This window comes from Cercospora beticola, chromosome 4 (assembly GCF_033473495.1).
Source record: "Cercospora beticola chromosome 4, complete sequence".
Classification (NCBI taxonomy): domain Eukaryota; kingdom Fungi; phylum Ascomycota; class Dothideomycetes; order Mycosphaerellales; family Mycosphaerellaceae; genus Cercospora; species Cercospora beticola.
In genome coordinates this window covers 3,033,936-3,054,454 of record NC_088938.1, presented here as the reverse complement: position 1 = coordinate 3,054,454, position 20,519 = coordinate 3,033,936, and the positions used below count along the sequence as shown (strand labels likewise).

The window sequence follows — 20,519 nt, the reverse complement described above, 5'->3', positions numbered from 1 at the left end:
TGCTTCGGCACTTCTTGCCACATGCTCTCCGTCTATCGCTGTTGGCTCACAAGTGTTCTAAACAAATCGTATGTGACTTTGCATCGAAAGAATATGAACATACCTCATGGAACTCTCGTATCCACAGTGCACATTCTTTCCACGTCTCACTCACTTCTTTAGTGATGTACGTCCACGTCCACCGATGGACTGCTCGCTAGACAGTGGCTGGGAAGAAATCAGAAAGACATAAATGTCCTGAATATCACCAAGCTCCACAGTTGATCGATCAGGGAAGCTCAATCGCACGCGGAAGTGAAGAGGTAACGATGAAATTGCTGTTGGAGTGAGGCGTGAGGCAGGGGCACCTCGGAAGTGAAGTGAACGGCTGACTTCGATCGCGCTAGCGAGTTGTTGCACAAAGTGTGGTACTAGGGAAATACCGCCGTACTGGCCAATCAAAGTCTGACCTCACTTTCTCGGTTCTTGCGCGACTCCTTTAACGCGTTGCTTTCGCGGCCATTCACTGCAAACCAACATAGTTCTGTTCGCGACCACATCTTATCGTCAAGTCCGCCTATACACAACGCAACTCTTCCGACGCGCTTCTTTCTCCATCGCAATGCCTCCCAGATTGACACAGCCGAGCGCACCTCATTACGATCAGTACTGGCGACTGAACGCTCACCAGACCACTTCCAAACACACACTACTGGCCGATCTCCAGGCAAGAGGTCTCCTCTTCAGTGGCGATGTGCGCAAGTCCGAGTTAGTGGAAGTGCAGCAACGACTCGACCGCGGCCTCTTGCACTATGACGACGAGCGCGTTACCGATGCAGAACTACTTCGCTTCATTCAAGATCGTGGACTTACCCAGCCAGTGATCTCAACGCGCAAGGCGATGATTTCCGTTCTCATGGGCGCAGATGAAGTTCAACAGTCCGACAGATTCGAAGACCTCCCACCCGAATTGCGCGAGCGGATCCATCAATTCCACATCAGCTCGCTGCCGCAGAGACTGTTCTGTCCCACGCAACCTCCTGTCACAAGGGTTTGCAAGCTCTTTCGGAAGGAGGCACTCCCGGTGTTTCACAAGTTGGTGACCTTCGAGCTGAGGTTTTATCTCATCACTGACCGATACCGGCTGGGCGATGACATTTCGAAAGCGCAATTGCGACCTTGTTTTCAGACGTCTCAGTTCCTGGAAACGTTACGAACGAGCGACGAAACAGAAGCTCGACTCGAGAACGTCGTCGTATATGTAATGGAGGGGTCCATGCGAGACATGTTGTTGAGCACCGGCAACGTTCTGGTCGAGTGTGAGTACAGGAATGTTAAGAGCACCATCGGGTACAAACGCCAGGCTATCCCGCGCAGGCGTCGCATGGACTTGAAGTCAAATCACCTGCACGAGCTTGAAAATTTCAATCAGAGCAGCTTCGTGAAGGAAACGACATTCAGCTTGCATGATATTTACAAGCTGCGCAAGATGTGGGAGGCAGTTTTCTTGTGAGTGCGACCTGTTCTGCGTCTGGTGAGCGTAACTGACGCTGTCTAGATCGACGTACCAGAAGTTCGGCGACTGGCGTTAGCTACCTTGATTCGACAACTGCCTGTGCAGACTTCAACGAGACGACAGGGCAATATGAGCACATGTGATGTGGGTTAACATGAGCTCTGGAGTCGCAATGTGTGCAACAATCAAGACTGAGTAGTACCTTCGCTTGGCCACACTTCATTGGCGATGTTGCGACCAGTGGAGGATATGTGGAATTGGCTTTTACGATTGCAATCATGGCCAGTTTGAGGGGGAAATGTCTTGAGAATGGAGTGAAGTAGCGATAGTCCACAAGCCGGAATCAGGTCCACAGGTCAGGTAGTCTTGGCTGCATGCTCGATCACATCTCAAGTTTTTGGTGGAGCTCCACGTCTTCACCTCGGCGCGAGCTGCAACACGCCAAACTCCGTCCCCACAGCTCAACACGTTTGATATGTTGAGACAACCATCCATTGGTACAGACTGCGCGCTCGACGATTGAGATGATGCGACGCCGAAGCGAGTAAAGGCAATTGACGTGCTGTACAGGTGATGCAACTGACGTTCGGTAATTTCGGGAACGTGGAGAGGCATTGAACATGCCTGCACGTTATTAAGCTCGAACAAGAAGTCTCCCTCAGCATCCTTGGCCAGCGTTGAATCTGTCCATTGCAGCGGATTCGCCTGGCGGTCGCCACCACTGTTCACGCGAGCGGTTCGATAAGAGAGTGGGCCGCGAAGTACTGTGTCGATAAACCACAGCCAGAGCCCTTGCGGCAGGCTTCCCGATGCAGCATATCGTCCCAGCGTATTCGCGGCTTGGTGGAGCGTGGTTTGGCTATGTAAGGTGGCGGAAGGTTTGTGCTACAGTACCTGTACAGCTCAACGCGCGTCGTTGCCACGGCGGCGAAGCTGGTGAGGATACTGTAGCTTCCAGGACAGCTGCACGCGCAGAGTTCACATGCCAGCTCAGAGTTGCGGAGGAGCGCAGAGTGAGCGACATGGTGGAGCAGTTCGCCAGCACGTCCACGGCCGCTGGAGATGATGTTGAACAGGGAGCGCAGCTGCTCGCAATTCTGCCACAACGGCTTGATCCACATCCACAGAGCCGCTCGCTCGCTCGCGTCGACGCGGACGCGGTGGCGCCGCGGAGGTCACGGCGGGAAGGTCACGGCGGGCCGGAGGAGGCGCGACGAGATGCGGCAGCGCGTTGGTCGAGATTTGTGTACTCGCAGCCCGCCGCCAGCTTTTTTCCTGCTCGTCGACGCAGCGCGGGAAGCATCTGGAGGTATCGTAGTCACCATCTTCTGCATCTTGCAACCTTGGCATGGGCGTTGCTGGGCGCGCGGCCAATCACGAGCGGCGGGATCGACTGGGATGGTTTCATAACGGCGCTGTAGGTTGGACCGACACGCGGCTCCTGCACGCCGGGTAGTGGCCTCCCCTTTATTCCACCAGATTCTTGCCAACCTCTGCGTTGCTTGTCGCTCTCTCTTCTTGGACACTACTACTGCCCTCACCGCGCACCTTCTCTCGTTGCCGCATCGTGCGTCGTGCTTCCACCCCTTCTCACACTCGCTTGCAAGCTCCACCGCGTCAACATCCATTGACAACGCGAGCGGATTTGTCGACTTACATTTCTTCCCACCCGTCCGCGTTTCACCAACAGCAGCAGTAACACGTCCGAGGTGAGTCCTGACCAGGCCTGCATGCATCGCCAGCAGCAAACACCGCGTCCGCCTCGCCCTTCGCGACATCGCCGACTCCTCTCGTTCGCTCCTCCACGACCTCCCACCTCACGCGCCGAGCACTCGCCATCGGGAAACAACGCTGACAACACACCCACAGTCTTCCGCACCGCGGTAAATCACACACACAATGGCCTTCAGGTACATCGTGCCGGCTTTGGCCGTTGCAGGCAGCGCGTTCGGTGGGTTTGGACAATTCAGCTGCTGCAACCTCAGCGCAGTACGGCTAACGACGCGCAACAGCACAATGCGGAGAGGAGGGCGCCACCACCACCATCCAGAGCGCTGCCGACGCGACCGGTCTGTCCGGCTGCTCGACCTACTCCGGCAGCATTGCCATCTCCACCAGCACGACCGACAACATTGACTTGGCCGGCATTTCGCGCATCGATGGCTCCCTCATCGCCGACAACGTTACCGGCATTGTGCAGCTGGGTGCTTCCGACCTCGAGGAGATTGGCCAGAATTTCGACCTCAATGGTTTGACAATTCTGTCTACCCTCAGCTTCCCGAGACTGGCCAAGGTTGACACCATCAACTGGATCGCTCTGCCTGCTCTTCAAGGCCTCACCTTCTCGACAACCGGTGTCCAAGAAGTCAACATGCTCCGAATTGACAACACCGAACTCGGATCTCTCGACGGTATCAACCTCCAGGTCGCCGATACCATCTACATCGCCAACAACCGCTTCCTCAACTCTGTCAACATGCAGCTCGGCAACGTCACTGAGGCCATGACCTTCACCAACAACGGTGAGGACCTTGTTGCTGAATTCCCCAACCTGGAGTGGGCCAACAACATCACCATCCGCAACCTGTCCTCCGTGTCCATGCCATCTCTCGCATCTGTGAACGGTTCTCTCGGCTTCTACGGCAACACCTTCGAGAACTTCTCTTCTCCAAACCTCACCAGCGTCGGTGGCTCGCTTGCTTTCGTCAGCAACGACCAGCTCAATAACATCACTCTGCCAGAGTTGACCACTATCAGCGGAGGCTTCCAGATCGCCAACAACACCAACTTGGAGACCATCAACGGCTTCCCTAAGCTCGCCACTGTTGGCGGTGCTCTTGACTTCACTGGATCTTTCTCTGGGTAAGTCCGATCGTTCTGTCAGAGTTCGTTTCACTTGCTAATTTTGCCGCAGTGTCGAGATTCCTGCCCTCGAGGATGTCCGTGGTGCCTTCACTCTCCTGTCCAACCAGGACATCCAGGAGGTGTGCTCCAACTTCCAAGGTCAAGCTGGCAGCGCTAGGGCCATCAAGGGTACTTTCACCTGCAGGGGTAACACAGATCCTAAGGACGGCAGTGCGACCGGCTCTGGCTCTGGCAGCAGTTCTTCGGACAGCGCTGCCAGCCCGCTCCTCATTCCAGGTGCTACTGGTGTCCTCGGTGTTGTCGCTGCCATCTTTGGCCTGCTCTAAGCGCGACGCCCATCGTAACTGGCAAGATTTGTTTTCTGCTTAGAGGCGGCGTTGTAGCGTGGTATCGCTCCTTGGGGCTCATTTGAACAGTTCGGCCTGCATTGCATAGACTAATCGTATCGTTTACGCACCCAAAACATGATACTGCATACACGTCACCACTCTCTCACGACCCGATGACTTGTTTCTTCAGCGAGCATGCGTAGCACGGCACAGAAAAGCAAAAGATGTACCTTGAGAACCCAGGCTGTTGCGAAACGGAACGATGGACGAACTTACAACTAAGAGTAATCGTGGTGGATGGAAAGAAATGATAGCCAGCTATAGACATGGCTGCGCTTGGGTATGGAGTTCGCGCGGTCCAATGTTCAGTGACATCGCAATTGTCCTTTACGGTGCACACGAGTAGATTAATACATGGTTTTTGATTGACACACTACCACCGCCCTTCGTCGTAAGAGAACCAAGAACGACATATTTATGAAACGCTGGATAGAGTTTGTGTCCCTGCAGCTGTCGCCGTTGTCAAAGTGAACTTCACCTCATTCTGGCTACATCACCACTGCATCACACCTCCCGAGAATGACCGTCGACGAAAGACGCTTGAGCCCGGTACTGAACTAGGTGCTCATGCATGATCTCCTGACCAGCGATTCTCAACTACAGCCTACAGTGTTCCCTTGCCGTCCGCCCTTGCAGGACGGCCAGAGGCGCGCGGTAGGAAGCAGCGGGGCATCGTCGCCAGCGCCTGGAAGCAGCGGAAGTGCGGGCTAATGGCGCAAGAGCTGCCCGCTAGGCACCAGCATCCCGGCCAGCGCATCTTCTTCTCGGCGACTTCATGCAATCGATCACATTTCGCAAGCTCGACCAAATTGCCCAGCTCGAAGAACGTCGTTCGGAATGCCATCACCATCAGCTCATCGTGCGTTGTCATGCAAAGCGCCGACCGGAAAGCGCCTGCGACCTTGCTGCCGCTGCATCTACAAGCATTAAAAATTGGTGGCCAGCTGAAGTCGTACAGGACTTGCGCGCGCGTGGACCTGGACCGGACGCGATGGTGCCCACTCGCCTGCCGGCTTGTGCAAGAATTGAATCTTCCCTGCTGACCAAATTTCGACTCTGTCATACGTGAGTGGGACGAGGACGGGGCGCATGTGCAGGTCGGGCTCCGCTCCTGCGCGCACGACAGCAGAGACAGGTATCTCCTTCGGCAGCTCACCTGGCGCTGTGACACCAGGACGTCTTCCTCCAGACTGCCGCGAGACTCGCACAGCATTGGACCCTCGTCGTCGAGCCTTCATAATTCAGCCAAATGCATTGCCGCTAAGCGCGTGGTTGTTCAGAAGCGGAAGGATCACATGCACGCGCATGTCACTACCAGCAGCGACCTGGCACGCGGAAAGCAGCGTGAACGAGGCATGGCTGGGCTGATCCGGGAGAACGATCAGATCATCGCGGGACAGTATCGCCTGAGATCTTTGATCCAGAACCCATTCTCCACATCCAGCGCATCGAAGAGCAGCTGTACCACTGCTTCCGCAGATATGGGGAAGAGACTAGAGCAAGATGGGCACATATCGTTCTTGCGGTGTGCAAGAGCGGCCAGCCTGGCAGATTGTTGGAGCCCCCAACGATGTTGACAGGCTGGGCGCAGCTGAACGACCCGCAAACCATTCTCAATGCACTCGTCTCGGCAAGCAGAGCAGATCAAACTAATCACGGCCCGTGGGAGGATCTTCCGAGACAGCAGCTCTCATCGCTGTTCATGCAAGGTGTTTACGGGGCGACATCGCAACCAATCGTGACTTGAACCGGGTTCTTTCTCCGACAATGCTCTTTCGGTTGCGAGTGAGCGCCTCCTCACTTCCTGTCTCTCTGAATGCGTCACGTCGGTGGGCTCGACCTTACAGCCACATCCTGGTATCTTGCACTACTGTTGTAACTCAGCGTCCGGCCCGTAAAGATGTTCTCCACTTCTGGTCTCGACGACAGCTGTCTGCCGACCCGGATGCGCCTCACAGAATGCTGGACAGCAACAACATGGGTTCGTCATGCAACTTAAATACTGCGTCAGTCTCTTGTCGCTTCACTCATTCGCTGCAACTCCAACAAAGTTCATTCCTGCACACTGTCCTTTGCTCAAGCACGCAAGATTCGTCAACTATTCGATCCAACGCAGACCGACACTTCACCACACCACCTCCCAATATCCCTTGCGGATTCTGCTAGAAGCCATGGCATCCTCTTTCAATCCGTATCTTTCACAACCCAGCGTGTATGTCGTGGCTCACACCATTATTCACTACTCGATCTTAGCTGACCAGTATAGCAACCCTACTCTACCTCCAATAGGATCACTGATGGAGTTGAGAAGCTACTTTCCATGCCACCGTTGTAGCTACAGATTTCCAGACCACAACCAACTTCGCGCGCACGAGGTTCATTGCACGATCGCTCAACCAACACAGCGTACCAGTCGCCATGATTCGATCAACTCCAATCACTCTATCGCCTCTCCGATGGAATGGTCTGACACACGTAAAGCCCCTGCATCATCATGCTCTTCATCGGCTGCTTCAGAGAGTGACCCTTCGGAGATCATGTTCACACCCAATTCTAGCAGAGCGTCTTCGGTCTTTCAACCGCACCATGGATCACGAAGAACCTCCCGTGCAGACGTGAAGGCAATTCGCCGTCAACGTCGGCATTCTCCCGAGTCACTGCTCGACGATCAAGGGAAGAAAATCAAGAAGACCAAGAAAGAGCAGATCAACCGCAGCAACCAAGCTGCGGTCATGTACCGCATGGAGGACATGCTGGAGCAGTACTGTGGCTGGGCCAGGAATGAGCAAAGCGGTGGTAATGGTAACAGTGCCGGGTTGAACGGCAACAAGATCAACGTCCTTCGTGCTCAAGAAGCCATTGCACTCAAAGTTATACACGCTGCCCGTTGCCTTGCCATTCGATCCGGAACTCTGGCGAGCTTCGAGGCAGAGATGCAGAGTGCTGCCGATGCCGCTCTGGAGCCAGATTACAGACCTGGTCACGATACCTTTCTGGAGCTGCCTCCAGGAGAAGTGCCCTGCAGCCACGAAGAAACCAAGTCGAAGAGATGTTCTGCACATGACCATCCTGACTGGCGTGAATGCCGCAAAACCCGTGCGGCGGCGATCATGAGGCGCAACGAAGATGCCTACCTCGCTTCACTTGGTATCACACGCCAACAAGCCCTCTGGGGCTCTCAGCTCGGGTCGTCACAGCTCAGAGCTACCGCACCCACGCGTCGTCCATCAACACTGAACAACCTAGCGTCACGAACATCGAGCCTTCACATTAACGGTAGCGCTCAGCAGCCCAGCACTTCCTTCCGCCGCTGAGGCCCGTGCGGCGAACAATCTGTGACACATTCATTTTGGGCGGATTCAATCAAGCGATTTACATTTCATGGGAGGCTAGCAAGCGTGGGAGGTTCCTTTGCGGATCTCGAAACAAAAAAGTCATCACTTTTCTCGGCGCTGATACCCTTGGGCGGCAAGCTGCATTACGCATGTATTCATTAGCATTTCGAACTTGTCCTCGGTTGGGAGCGTGGGATGGTACAGCACAGTTTTTTGGACAGGTCACAAAGTATATACGACGATGATGGGTTGGGCAAAGCAGGATTAATTCATGTATCATAGGAAGGAGCTATTGGAGGACATATTTCACGATGATCACGACAGACGATGACGAAGACGAAGACGAAGCGACTGTAATTCGGCGGCTGAGAGGAGCCACTTCCGACAGATGAAGGAATCGGATGGGCGTTGTATATGACAGACATCGATACCTCCTAGTCTGGTCGAGTGGATGGCGGGAAAGTTGTTCCTGCAGCGCATGGTCAGGCGAGCAACAGAGTGCTGTCTTGTTTGGCTGGCTGCAGGAACAGCCTACCACGACATTTTCTCACACGCAGCGCGATAATGCGAAAATACCATTTTGTATCTGGTACATGCTTGGGCTCGGTTCCTGATTCTCTTGAATCTCTTCCCTTCCCTGGTTGAATGCTCTGCTTTGCACGTAAGCGAGTTATTATCGATGATGGTACAGTAGTAGCGCCGCCTCTCTGGGCAAAACTATGACAGCGCATCGAACAGAAATGTGATTTGTTCTAGCTTCCTCGCGCGGGGAGAACGAGTGTATCGCCAAAACGAACTGTCGTCTCTCTGCCCTCGTAGGCCAAGAGCACATGCCTATTCGCATCCGAACGCTAGACTAGCATCTTTCTCGTCGGGCCGCGAATTAGTGCGAGCGCTAACTAGGGATTATGTAGCTAGAGGATCTGGTTCTCTGTTCTTTTTGTGTCTTGTGAGCAAGAGAAATCGGTGCGCTCGTGCGGCCGCAGGAGATCCTTCCGATGATGATGTGGGGGCTGTGAGATGCTGTTTTGGGAAGGAGGACGAAGATGTACGATTGCCTCAGGGAATGAATTCGTGGGTTGGTTCTAGAAACACATCGTTGGCTTGGACCTGGTTTCGGGTGTCTTCGCCACGAGGTGAGGAGTTTGGTTCTGTGAAATGTAGAACGGGAATGGACATGCGTCGTTGCGTAGGTACGGTAGGTTCGTGGCATGTCATGCACAAGCGTATGCGGATGCACATGCGGATGACGACTCTGGTTGAGAAAATGTGCTTGAGGTCATGAACTACTGCAGCAATATCATCATCAGACTGGCCCTAGTGGTCGTTTCGCACGCACGCACGCGCGTGGGTGGGAAGTGGGGTCAAGAATCGTTTGTCAGAGGTGGAAGCGGTTCCGAAGTCCGGCTGAAACAAACGAGGTAGAGAAGTGTGAGATCGAGCCCTCTGGAAGAATGAAATGGCTTCCACGCGCGTGGACGTGGACGCCTCATGGCTTGAAGGATGCCGGCACACGGGCCGGTAGTTAGTCTTGAAGGTTTGTGGAGACTTGAAGTGAAGACATCACATCACTCGGCAGTTCCGATGCTGGTGGTGCTCGAGCAGGTCTAGTGACTTTCAGCGATCTCTGCGAAGAGTGTCGAAAGGATGTGATGAGCTCGGTCTGGACCAGATGGGAGCTGACCTCCACGTATCATGTCATTCTTCATTGGGTGGAATTGCGTTCCGTATGAGCCTGGCCGCGTTGATGAGTACAACGGCTGGCTGATGCGGACGTCCGTTTGGTCCTCGCGAGGAGGAAATCCGGGCATGAGAGGCACATGAGAAATGTCTACCTTTTCGTCACGCTACTCAGACGTCTCTCGGAATGAACACATCCAACAAAGAAGCGAAAAAGTGACGAGTTTGAATACGAATTATTCGTTGGTTCCGGGCGCTGATGTTGTGATATCGTGGACACGTTGGTTCTGCGGCTATCCGTTTGGTACAGAGTGCGTGGCCGCGGGATGTGTTACAGAAGATGCCATTGTTCTCTTCTCGTCCAGCCTCGACTAGCCCTGCTCGTGCATTTCCGGACTGCGCACGAGCTGCGGGTACACGCGAGGGACGATCCTTCAGAAGTGTCGGAGCTGATGCTGTGTCTCAGCAGAGCAGACAGATTTTCTTTTGAGCTGTTCTGTGTCATGGGGGACGTCGGTACCGCATATGTGCGCAATCTACTGCATAACGTGGCAGATCAGGCGCGCATGCCCGCATATCAGTCGCTTGGAATTGTGGCTGCGGCTTGCAGCTCGAGCTGTCAATTCTTTTCCCTGTCACTCGGTTCTGCACGAGCCCAGAGCTGGAACAAGGGTCGCTATCGCACTTCCATGGGTACGGCTACAGGGAGCGCACCCAACTCCTGTTCCTGCATTCGCGTTGGGCGCGAACGATATTTCAAATGCGGGTCCGCATCGACTTCGTCTTGCACAATGCGTGGGGGAGAGGACTTGCCGCGCTGACTCTGGTCGCATGTGGGATGTTGCAGGTCTTTGCGCTGATCTTTGTGTAATGGATGAACAGCGGTGCATTGTGCGCGGTCCTAAAAGCTGGCCTGGTGCAAACATTGACGAGCGGCACTCCGCAGGTCGAGAATGAATATGGCGGTGTTCGGAAGCAGAAATATGTCAGCTCAACCGCCTCTTGACGCTGGAACATCGTCCACAGAAGTGCTGTCCGGGTCCTGGGAGGTTCTTCAGCGCTCAGCTGTCTTCTTCACAGAGCTTTGGTCAGCGCATTGTACTGTGTTGTGCCGTATTGTGGTGTCGAGACTGTCGCGACGATCTTGAGAAAAAGACTGTGAGGTACCTGCGATCAAGTGGAGGTCACGAAGTGGAAGTGACGGTGATGCACGACTGCACACGGAAGTGGCCATTCCCGGAAGATCTGAGAAAAAGGCAGGCGCACAGTATTGCTTGCCATGCACTCAATGCAAGCCGGATAGATCGCCGTGCGGTACAAAGGCAGCGCAGCAGCGCTCGGCTTGGAGGGAAGAGTCCGATGTAGTTGAGTTAAATGTATCCTTGCCCAATATGAAGCTGTAATAAAGAGAGCCCACTATCTTCAAGTCCGCCATCAGCTTTCAGCGCTCTCCAGCAGAGTAAGAGAAGAACTCACCTCCGCCCCTCCACGCAGCTCTGGACCTTGCGCCGGACATATATACACCCTACTCTTTCTCTCCTTCAGCGTAGCTGATCATCGAATTCCTCGCCGTGCTGTACCAGGATAGTTCAACTTCAGGCCTTCCACCCATCCCGCTCTGGCACAGAATCTGCTTGTGTGCTCCCTCGCGTCCCCACCGAGGAAAGTTGATAACTTGACGCCCATATTGTACCACTCTGCCTTTCCTTCAGCGCCCTTCATCATAACAAATCGCCGAAAATACATAGACGCCCGTAATCCAACCAGCCGGCGAGGCAAATAAAATCAAAACAGCGACTCCTCAGGCGCCACGCATGCATGATCATTCGCTGCGTCTGAACCTCCAACACTTGGACGAGCTGCGCTTCGCGAGATGCAAAGGGATTTGTCGAGAAAAACGAAGAGGCAGGTCTAACAGTGCTGACAAGAAGACGAGTTGTGTATGGGTGTACACAGTAGAAGAAATCGACATATTAACTTTGCTTTCGTTCATCCTGTTCATGCGTTGCCGGGCTTCTCTTCGGTATCGATGTGCCAGACAACGTAGTTCGGTAGGCCGTAGACGCCATATCCGGCTGCCTTTGCCATCTTTGCGAAACCTTCCGTCTCGGCTTGGTTCTCGAAAGCATAGCAAGGGAAGTTGATGCCTGAGACGCAGTTAGCACAACATTTGCTGAAACTTCCATATTCATGTACATACCAGATCGGTGAACATCAGCTTTCACCAAGATATTGACACCTCCGATACCATCAAGGGGAATCTCAACATCCTTGTTATCCCGCCAGTCGCCCATGCGGGCCATGTACTTGCGGCCAGTGGCGTATTCCTTGTAGCCTGAGACAGCATTAGCGGACCATCACGTGATGAGGCTGAACGGTTCTCAACGCACCTTCAGCGAGCACGACGTCTTTTGGTAGGGACTTGGCCAGCTTAAGGCCCTGTTCTGACTCTTGCCAGGAGTTATAATCAAATCGTCCCTCGATGTCGCGTCCATTCTCGTATCGATGAAACCAGATATCTGCCACCTGTTAGTCCTTTGATCCCGCAGCGTGTCCAGTTCCATCGGACATACTGGGCACAAGAATGTCACGATCATGCGCGACAAAATCCTCAATGATTCTGCTTGGGCTGTCCTTGATGTCCACATCACGCCAGTACACCCAGCTGTGCTCCGGTTTCAAGGCAGCGGACAAGAGGTAATTCCTGGCTTTGCCCATAGCTTTTCTTCGTGGTCCTTGTGCTGCGAAACCATGTCTGTTCTCAACATCTTGACCCACTGCCACGCCAAAGTCCTTGGAGACAATCATTGCACTCCTGAATGGCATGTTGTCTGTCCGCGACTGTATCCTTTCCAGCTCCATGCTCAACACAGCCAACGTATCATCTGTACTATCGCCCACGAGGAATGCCAGATCGATGAGTTTGTGAGGATACGTCAGCTGGGAGAGAAGGTCGAAGTGTTGCTCAATGTACGGAGCAGCGTTCCGTAGAGGTGTCAAAATGAGGACTCGCTCCTCGTTCGCAACAGCTTTCGGCGTCGATTCGATGGGATTCAGATCGACATGTTGTATGCTCGAGCTATTGATCTCAATGGGCTCGTGGTGGTTGAAGATGACTGGTGTCTGCAAATGTCCTGCCCATTGCGCCTGTTCGTTCGGTGACATCTGCATGGGCGATTTTGCCGGACCGAAGCAATAGAACCTGCCACAGCGATTAGCGCCTGCTCGTGGCGTGCGGCGTGTACGCCGTGGGCTGTATCCCCATCGGCTGTTCCCTCACACGTACTTTTGAAAGTCACCAGCTGTCCCCCTAACGCCGTTCCATATTAATATAATTATCCCCGCAATGGCTACGAAGAGCAGAAATCGCGTCCGGGTCAAGAAGTTCCATATCGCTCGGGTGGGAGGGAGTCTTGCGCGCGCACTCTTCCATGTCATGCCACCACCGCCCTTGGGGAGCAGCATCGCGGGCGCTGGAAGCTGAGCGCCTAGCGGCGTCGACACTCCGCGTACGCTGCTGCTTCGCTGTCGGACGGTCGGTTCAGCCACGATGGAGGATGTCAGACGGCACGCTTCGGCTGATGTGGAGAGCGGAGAGGGTGAGATCGGGATGGGAGTGCGAGGGTGAGCGGTGGTCAATGGGTGATGGAGTGTAACGAGCGGCGAGTGGTGCTTCTTGCATGGCCTCCAGAGCACAGTACAGTAGGGGTTCGAGACGATGGGAAAGCGCAGGCACGGGCGTTGTGCTTGGCGCCTTCAGCTTCATTCGCGGCCGTGTCGCCATCGCTCCGCACACAGACACTCAGCTGCACCACGATTACGCATTCTAGAAGCTGCACCACACCCTCCACCCCCGGCTCCACGTCCGCTGATACTCTTGCCATTGCGCAAGGAAATTTCCGCCGCCCTCAGCAGCGCTGATGGTCTGTCACAGATTGAGAAGTAATTCTCCTGCAACGCGTAACACTGCCCAGAAAAGCTTCGATGCGGCCACCGATAGCTCTCCGCGTGTGCAGACGCTGGCGCGGGTGGTTGGGTGGGTACGAAGCCTCCGTGAAAATAGCATCAGAAAAACAACTCGCCACCTGTCATCTCATCATCCATCCGCGCTGACTGTGCTATGCAGCAGCTTGATGTAGGACATCCTCTGGTCGACAAGTTCTTGCAACAAGATTCGCGACAGATGTCGCAGAATATTCAGCCTTTTCGTGGCCTGAGACAAGCCTCATGAAAAAGGCTTGCATCCTTCATTGTCACACGCTGCCAGCAAGCACCCTGAAACGCTCCGCCGTCCTATGTGGTATAAGCAAGCACTGCCAACAGCAGAGCATCGTGGACTCGTCAAGCTGCTGTTCTAGCGCGCCGTTCGCACCGGATTTTTGGCCGGGCTATGACCTTCAACACGATGCTTCTGCTGCAATGCTTAATTGTATCGACGCCGCTTCGTCCATGAAACGAAGATGTATCTCAAGTTCAGGAGCCGGTGTGTTGAGCATCTGCCAACAGCTCTTCGCATGCATCGGGTCTTCTCGGATTGGACTCGTGGCTTTCAGACGGCTGCGTTACCATGAGCCACTTGCCCTCGCTCCATCAAGCCCATAGAGAAGATTGAAGGCCCTCATTCAGGAAGCTAAGAAGCAGGAGAACGACAAGAAAAAGTTTCCCATGACCTCCATCGCATCCCTGCGTTGCCTCGTTCGTGGGTTCCACGGAAGCCGCGATAGACCACGGAAATCTTTGTGATCGCTGTTGACAACACAAAGGTATGAACAGCAAAACAGCCATGCGCACACCAGATTTACACAGTATGAGCATGTCTAGATTCCGCAATTGATACTGATGCTGTCCTCATCCGCCCTATGTATTGTGCGCATAGACGCGGTTGATCGTTTAGCCTGGCGGCATTGACCCATTGCCCCCACTTCACAGTACAGCGTTGCTTAAACCGAGAGTTCTTGACAAGGCACACCCATAGCAACACGGTAAATAAGTAGTCTATTGAATGATCCTTGACCTCTCCTTGACTTCTCTCAAATTCCTGAAGATCATCCTTCTCACAGCACATCTGACTTGAGTAAAGCACATAGCAGATTACCACGCAGACCAATAGACAGGATGGGCAAAACAGAATGGATGGCAAGCCACTCACCACACTATGAATCCAGTGCAGTCAACTGACTGAAATAACTCCAGGTCATAATCCCCGACCACCCCAATTCCCTCGAGACCCGACTCCGCATCAGACCGTGAGTATTCTCTCCTCACACAAGCAACACTATCAGTACCTATATTGAATATTCAATGCTGACGCTAAGTCTCTTCATAGTAACCACCTCGAAGGAATCAAACAAAAGATCCAAGATGGAGTAGTCGTCTTCGGAGGCGCCTCACTCGAGGAACCAACCAAAGAAGGCGAAAGCCCAAAAATGAACGGAAGTGCCTTTCTCGCTGTGGCAGAGACAAAAGAGGAGATTGTGGAGTTGGTGAAGAGCGATGTATACTATAAGCAGGGAGTGTGGAATGCTGAGAAGGTGAGTTTGTCACTAAGTGCTTGCCGAGGCGGTCGCGTATTACCCATGCTGGATTCCTATGCTAATGTGAATATTGAACAGATGCAAATCTTCCCATTCCAGAGCGCCATTAGAATGCCGATGAAGTAGATTAGCTTCGCAGCTCTGCTGTTAAAAAAACATGCCAAGAACAGGAGTATGGACCCCCGATATTTCCTTACAGCTTCGCTTTGACTTGTCCCTCGGATTTCAACATCGCATCTGCAATATTCCTCCGTTGAATCTTGCCAGTCGCAGTCTTTGGCATGACCTTCACGAAAAAGACCTTCTTCGGTACTTTGAATTTGGCCACCTTCTCCTTCATATACTGAACCAGCTCGTCTGCTGACAAGTTCTGTCCTTCCTTCACCACGATGGCAACGCCCACATCTTGTCCGTAAAGGTCGTCCGGAATCGCAAAAGATACCGCCTCGGCAACCTTAGGATTTTGCGCCAAGGTGTTATCCAACTCGATCGGGCTGATCTTCTCGCCTCCTTTGTTGATGAGCTCCTTGATGCGGCCCGTGATGATTACGTATCCGTCCTCGTCGAGATAGCCTTGATCTCCGGTTCGGAAGTAGCCCTCGGGAGTGAAAGCTTCCTGATTGGCTTTTTCGTTGTTGATGTAGCCTTTTGTGACATTGGTGCCTTTGATGGAGATTTCGCCTTGTTGGCCACGAGGAAGTTTCTTGCCTTCGGAGTCGAGGATGACGACCTCGACGCCTTGGCCGATGCCGACGGAGCCCGGCTTGCGTTTTCCTTTGCTGGGAAGTGGGTTGGATGTCATTTGGTGAGAGGCTTCGGTCATGGCGTAGGCTTCTAGAACGGGAGCTTTGAACGCCGCTTCGAGGTCGTGAAAAACCTTGGGGCTAAGAGGGCTGCTGCAGCTGCGAATGAAGCGAATGTTGGGCATTGGGTTGGGCCATGCAGAGGGCGTTTTGAGGAGAATTTGGTGAATCGTTGGGACGGCTGTGTACCAGTTGGCCTTATGGGTCACGAATTGGTTCCAGAATGTGCTGGCGGAGAATGCGCCTGGCACGATGACGGAGCCACCTGAGGCGAGGGGTGCGAGGAAGCCGGCTAAGAGGCCATGAACGTGGAAGAGCGGCATGACAAGCATTGTGCGGTCGGCCGGAGAAAGTTCGTAGGTGTTCTTGATGTTAAGCATGGTTCTAGTCAGGTTGCGGTGGGAGAGAGGAACAGCCTATTTTTCTTGTCAGCGATCTTTCCCTTGCCCGTAGTATCCCAAACGCCATACCTTCGGTCTGCCTGTCGTGCCCGACGTATGTAGCACAAGCGCAGTATCTTCCGGCTGAGCCTTCTCCAATGTGACATTTCCTTTTTCAGCAAGCTTGCCATTGTCCTTAACATCCAACACAATCTCCCCAGTCTTCGCATCTTGATAGCACTCTGCCACAGCAGCGTTATATCTCTTCGCAGCCTTCACCGCAGGCCCATCTGCCTGACCCTGAGGAACCAACACCAGCGCTGATGACAGGTCATCGATGTAGAACTCGAATTCGCTCTGCTTGTACGCCGGATTCAAAGGCGCGGCAATCCCTCTCTGCCACGCCGAAGCCAGGAATGAAACAATGAAGGCATAATTATTCGGAATCGCAATCGAAACAGCAGCACCAGGCGTAATCCCTAACTTCGCAAGCTTCTTCTGAAAAGACAAGACATCGGCGTAGAGCTTCGAATAGCTGATCTCTTGAACGGGTGGTCCGGGCACCACAACGGCCGTCGCGGTGGACGTGCTGGAAAAGGCGTTGGATAACGTGGACATGGTGGTGAGAGTTTGTTGGTGTACGATGGAAAAAGAGTGAATATAGGAAAATAAAGAAACCTTCTTTACTACTGCGCCGGCACACTACCAATTTCCTTATCTAGTCGTGATGTCGCAATCGCATGATGGTGTCAAAAAAAGTTGTTTTTGGCATTGATGCCGAAGACGCGGACAGCGGAATCCGAGGTCGGCGGAAGCCGCGTGGGATTGGGCGTTCTTGCCCGATTGCGATCCTCCAAACACATTAAGTATACGTCGCTATGCTATCCCAAATGACAGCTTCTTGGCTGAAGAGTTCGTTCACTGATCGATTATCGCGCTCGCCAACGTCCTAAGAACGAATGTGGATCTGACGAACACCCAGCCGTCCGAACCAAGAACCCGGTAAACCGATAGTTCATCGGAATCTCATTCGATAGACGCTGCACAATCAGGCGGTGTCGTACTCATGTCGTAGTTCAAGATTATTGCTATAATAAGCTGGGAATGATTTTCCCATTGACGCATTCTCCATTTCCTGAGTTGCGCCGAATCATGTTGCCTCTCATTGGACTTGCCAAAAGGCTCAGAACAATGCCTTCGCTGCCACGCTCAATAGCCAACTCGCATCCTGCCAGCCTGCACTCACTTCTCCCGCAGCCGTTTTGCCATCTTCACCTAGCGGTGCAGGAGCACGCTGTTTCGTCAACTTATCTTTCTCCTCTTTTCTTCTTTCTTTTTCTGCTTCCATCCTCCTCTTCGCCTCTTCTGGCGTTTCACCTACCGCACCGTCCATCTCAGGTCTTCTGGCAACATCAGGATCAACGTCATCGTCTGTCGTCTCTGCCCCCTCATTTCCACCAAATAATTGAAAATTCATGACTTTATCAACAACATTGCCCAAGCCAAACCCTTCCGTCTGGCTTAATCTCGCAATCTCTTTCTCTTCTTCCTCCGTCTCTTCGCCACGCGTGTCCTCCTTCTTCACAAACCCTGGCTGCTCATCCTCCTCTGCCATAGCACCACCACCCGCATAATTGTCAAAGTACCCTACGTTCTGAGGCCGATCAGACGAGAATCTCCTTGGCGTTCTGGTGCCCACAGGACTTGCTAAGCGACTTGTCCTGTTACTAGCAGGTCGAGATCCATAGCGACTGCCCCATGCACTGCGACTTTGTCTGGTTGACACAGGACTGCCTCCTTCGTACGCGTAGCCAGAGTAGCTATATGAAGAACTTTGTTGCTGCATCTTCGCCGTACTAGCTGCAAGAGCGGCCATTTCTTCGTAATTATCATCCTCGTCATCGTCTTCTGAGTCGGTAGGCGGAGCAAGGGATGTGGATGTCTGCCGCGTTGTCATCCAACTTTGACCTTTGTCTTCACGTACTAGAGCACTGGTCATGGCACTCGTGTGTGTGAGCCAGCTATCGGCGGATAAATCGGTGTCATGGCGTTTCTGCGTAGGTGTCGCAGCTCCGCTTCTGCGACCGCGAGGGTTGTATCTGTTGTTTCGTTGCTGCGGATGTAGAGGTACGCCTGGACCAGACAGGCGGTGTGCGGCTTTCCGTGCATCCCGTTCATGTTGTTGGCCGTGTAGAGCAGCTTCACTTTTGGCTTTGGGAATCTGTCCAGAGCCAATGTCGACGCGTAGAGTATCTCTGCCTGGGCCGGAAGCATAGTTTGGGACATCGCTCTCCACATCTGCGTCCTCGCCGGTATCGTAGAGACTGCCTCTTCTGCTCAGCCCACCACCTAGATGTCTCTTGCTGTTGCTCCTGCTCAATATGCCAGGTGTGGTGGGCGCAGATTGTCCTTGTAGATAGCTCGGGTGCTTCCGGACATATTCTGCTTCGCTCTCTGCATCGTAGGGCGTTCTGAGAGGGCTTTTGACAGGCAGGTCGCCTTTAGAAGCTTCGTATTTGGTTGAGAGAGGTGCGAGTCGAAGGTTGGCGAGGTTGGTTGTTGATCTTTTGGCTCGCGAACGAGATCGCGGTGTGCTGGCTCCTGAGGCCATGCTGACTGTGTTCTGCGTTCTCAGCTGCTACGGGTTACATGCGAAGAGTTGAGAAGGCATGTACGTCGAGTTCACTTTCCAAGAGCAATGCTGCAATCATGCAGGGATCTCTCCCCACACATCTGGAGATGCTGCTTTCACAAGCCCAAGCCGAGGCCTGCGAAGCCAAACTTGGAAATTTGGGCGAGAGCTAACCTAACAATGTGTCTTTGTGATGCACGGCGACTCATTGCTGATTTGCGATCACTCATGAGATGCTACGGGAGGAAAGTGCGTTCGAGACACGCGATGGGCTGCATGCAAGTGCGTTACTGAGTGCAGATCTGCTTAGGCATCCGTGCAGAATAATATAAGGTATGCTGCCTGTAACTACATTGCAAGTAACAAGCTCTATAATCTACACTACCCCCATCCCATCTTGGCACTGAACAGACGATATGCGTCTAAAACTGCACTGGACTTCATCACGAAGTTGGAATGCCATCGTCTTTTGAAGCGGTAAAGATAGTCTGGGGGGGTTCCAAGCCGATGACGAAAAACTCATCGTTCGTCATTGCAGTGTCTTCTTGCTTGACGGCCATGGAATTTCACGATGGAGTATCTGCACTCGCGTTCGTTGTTCGAGGCGTTGTAGTAACGCTCCACGATGGTCATCGTCACCGTTCGACGCGGGCTCGCGCGGGACCCAGCTGCTGCTTGTGATCCGCATATTCCATGATAATTACTGTGGATGCAAATTCGATCACACTGACAGTTAATGACTGCTGACCATGCGGTGCGGCCCTCTCTCGGGGAAATCCAATGCGTGCAATTATACCACTTTGCACGAAATATGGGTCGAAGCAGATTGTTGCGGGTATGTTTGAAGTTTTGGGCTCGTGGGCTGTAGAAGTACTATGAAGAAGTCAGACACTGGGGAGTTGTGTAGTGTCTCTAGTCTTTGATGCCAGGATAGACAAATCGGTTTAGCACATATTGTATTGACTTATGGTGGCTTGTTTGTACGAGCTTAAACTCGCAGAGTATCGTATTCGAGCCCGTGATGTTCGCTGATGAAGACCAATGCTCATAAAGAACGAAGCTCTGAGATGAGCGAACAAGCATTCATTGACTTGCACACAGATGCACATCTGCGACGGTAGCCTTTTTGCATGAAGCAGTGGTCTGCGGTTGAAGCACGGCAGATGTGTGGTCGTGTGCCTGAGGCGATACGAGTAGTGGGCTGACGAGTCTCAGCTAGACTGGGGTCATGATTGTGGCGCGGCAGAAGCTAGAGGACGAGCAGCGCAGCCTGTTCGAGATGAAGATGTGCACGGTGCTGCGTCGCACGAGTGGCGGCCTCAATGGCGGAGACGGCGGCGACGAGTGTGAGTGGACGTGAGACGTGAGCTGGAAACAGGCTGTTGTGGGAAGCGTGCTCGCTCCGC

The 20,519-nt window shown here is 53.4% G+C and overlaps 7 protein-coding genes across 7 annotated transcripts; 4 read left to right on the top strand and 3 right to left on the bottom strand.

Annotated features, from left to right (window-relative positions):
• Positions 1-601: 601 nt before the first annotated feature.
• RHO25_006843 (uncharacterized protein) lies at positions 602-1,571 on the top strand (the record flags this gene model as incomplete). The annotated part of the gene is made up of 2 exons (XM_023597640.2): positions 602-1,488; positions 1,538-1,571. The coding sequence occupies 2 exons, from the start codon at positions 602-604 to the stop codon at positions 1,569-1,571; spliced, it is 921 nt and encodes a 306-aa protein (XP_023452966.1).
• Positions 1,572-3,394: 1,823 nt separating this feature from the next.
• On the top strand, positions 3,395-4,686 carry RHO25_006842 (uncharacterized protein; the record flags this gene model as incomplete). The annotated part of the gene is made up of 3 exons (XM_023597639.2): positions 3,395-3,446; positions 3,508-4,357; positions 4,410-4,686. The coding sequence occupies 3 exons, from the start codon at positions 3,395-3,397 to the stop codon at positions 4,684-4,686; spliced, it is 1,179 nt and encodes a 392-aa protein (XP_023452969.1).
• Positions 4,687-6,737: 2,051 nt separating this feature from the next.
• RHO25_006841 (uncharacterized protein) lies at positions 6,738-8,063 on the top strand (the record flags this gene model as incomplete). The annotated part of the gene is made up of 2 exons (XM_023597638.2): positions 6,738-6,961; positions 7,016-8,063. The coding sequence occupies 2 exons, from the start codon at positions 6,738-6,740 to the stop codon at positions 8,061-8,063; spliced, it is 1,272 nt and encodes a 423-aa protein (XP_023452968.1).
• A 3,699-nt stretch (positions 8,064-11,762) lies between these two features.
• On the bottom strand, positions 11,763-13,229 carry RHO25_006840 (uncharacterized protein; the record flags this gene model as incomplete). Its single annotated transcript, XM_023597637.2, has 5 exons — positions 11,763-11,911; positions 11,965-12,099; positions 12,155-12,283; positions 12,338-12,966; positions 13,051-13,229. 5 exons carry the CDS (start codon positions 13,227-13,229, stop codon positions 11,763-11,765), a joined length of 1,221 nt encoding a protein of 406 aa, XP_023452471.1.
• A 1,650-nt stretch (positions 13,230-14,879) lies between these two features.
• RHO25_006839 (uncharacterized protein) lies at positions 14,880-15,424 on the top strand (the record flags this gene model as incomplete). Its single annotated transcript, XM_023597636.2, has 3 exons — positions 14,880-14,900; positions 14,958-15,010; positions 15,091-15,424. The coding sequence occupies 3 exons, from the start codon at positions 14,880-14,882 to the stop codon at positions 15,422-15,424; spliced, it is 408 nt and encodes a 135-aa protein (XP_023452567.1).
• Positions 15,425-15,491: 67 nt separating this feature from the next.
• RHO25_006838 (uncharacterized protein) lies at positions 15,492-17,099 on the bottom strand (the record flags this gene model as incomplete). The annotated part of the gene is made up of 2 exons (XM_023597635.2): positions 15,492-16,517; positions 16,572-17,099. 2 exons carry the CDS (start codon positions 17,097-17,099, stop codon positions 15,492-15,494), a joined length of 1,554 nt encoding a protein of 517 aa, XP_023451804.1.
• A 565-nt stretch (positions 17,100-17,664) lies between these two features.
• RHO25_006837 (uncharacterized protein) lies at positions 17,665-19,092 on the bottom strand (the record flags this gene model as incomplete). The annotated part of the gene is made up of 1 exon (XM_023597634.2): positions 17,665-19,092. The coding sequence occupies one exon, from the start codon at positions 19,090-19,092 to the stop codon at positions 17,665-17,667; it is 1,428 nt and encodes a 475-aa protein (XP_023451805.1).
• Positions 19,093-20,519: the final 1,427 nt, after the last annotated feature.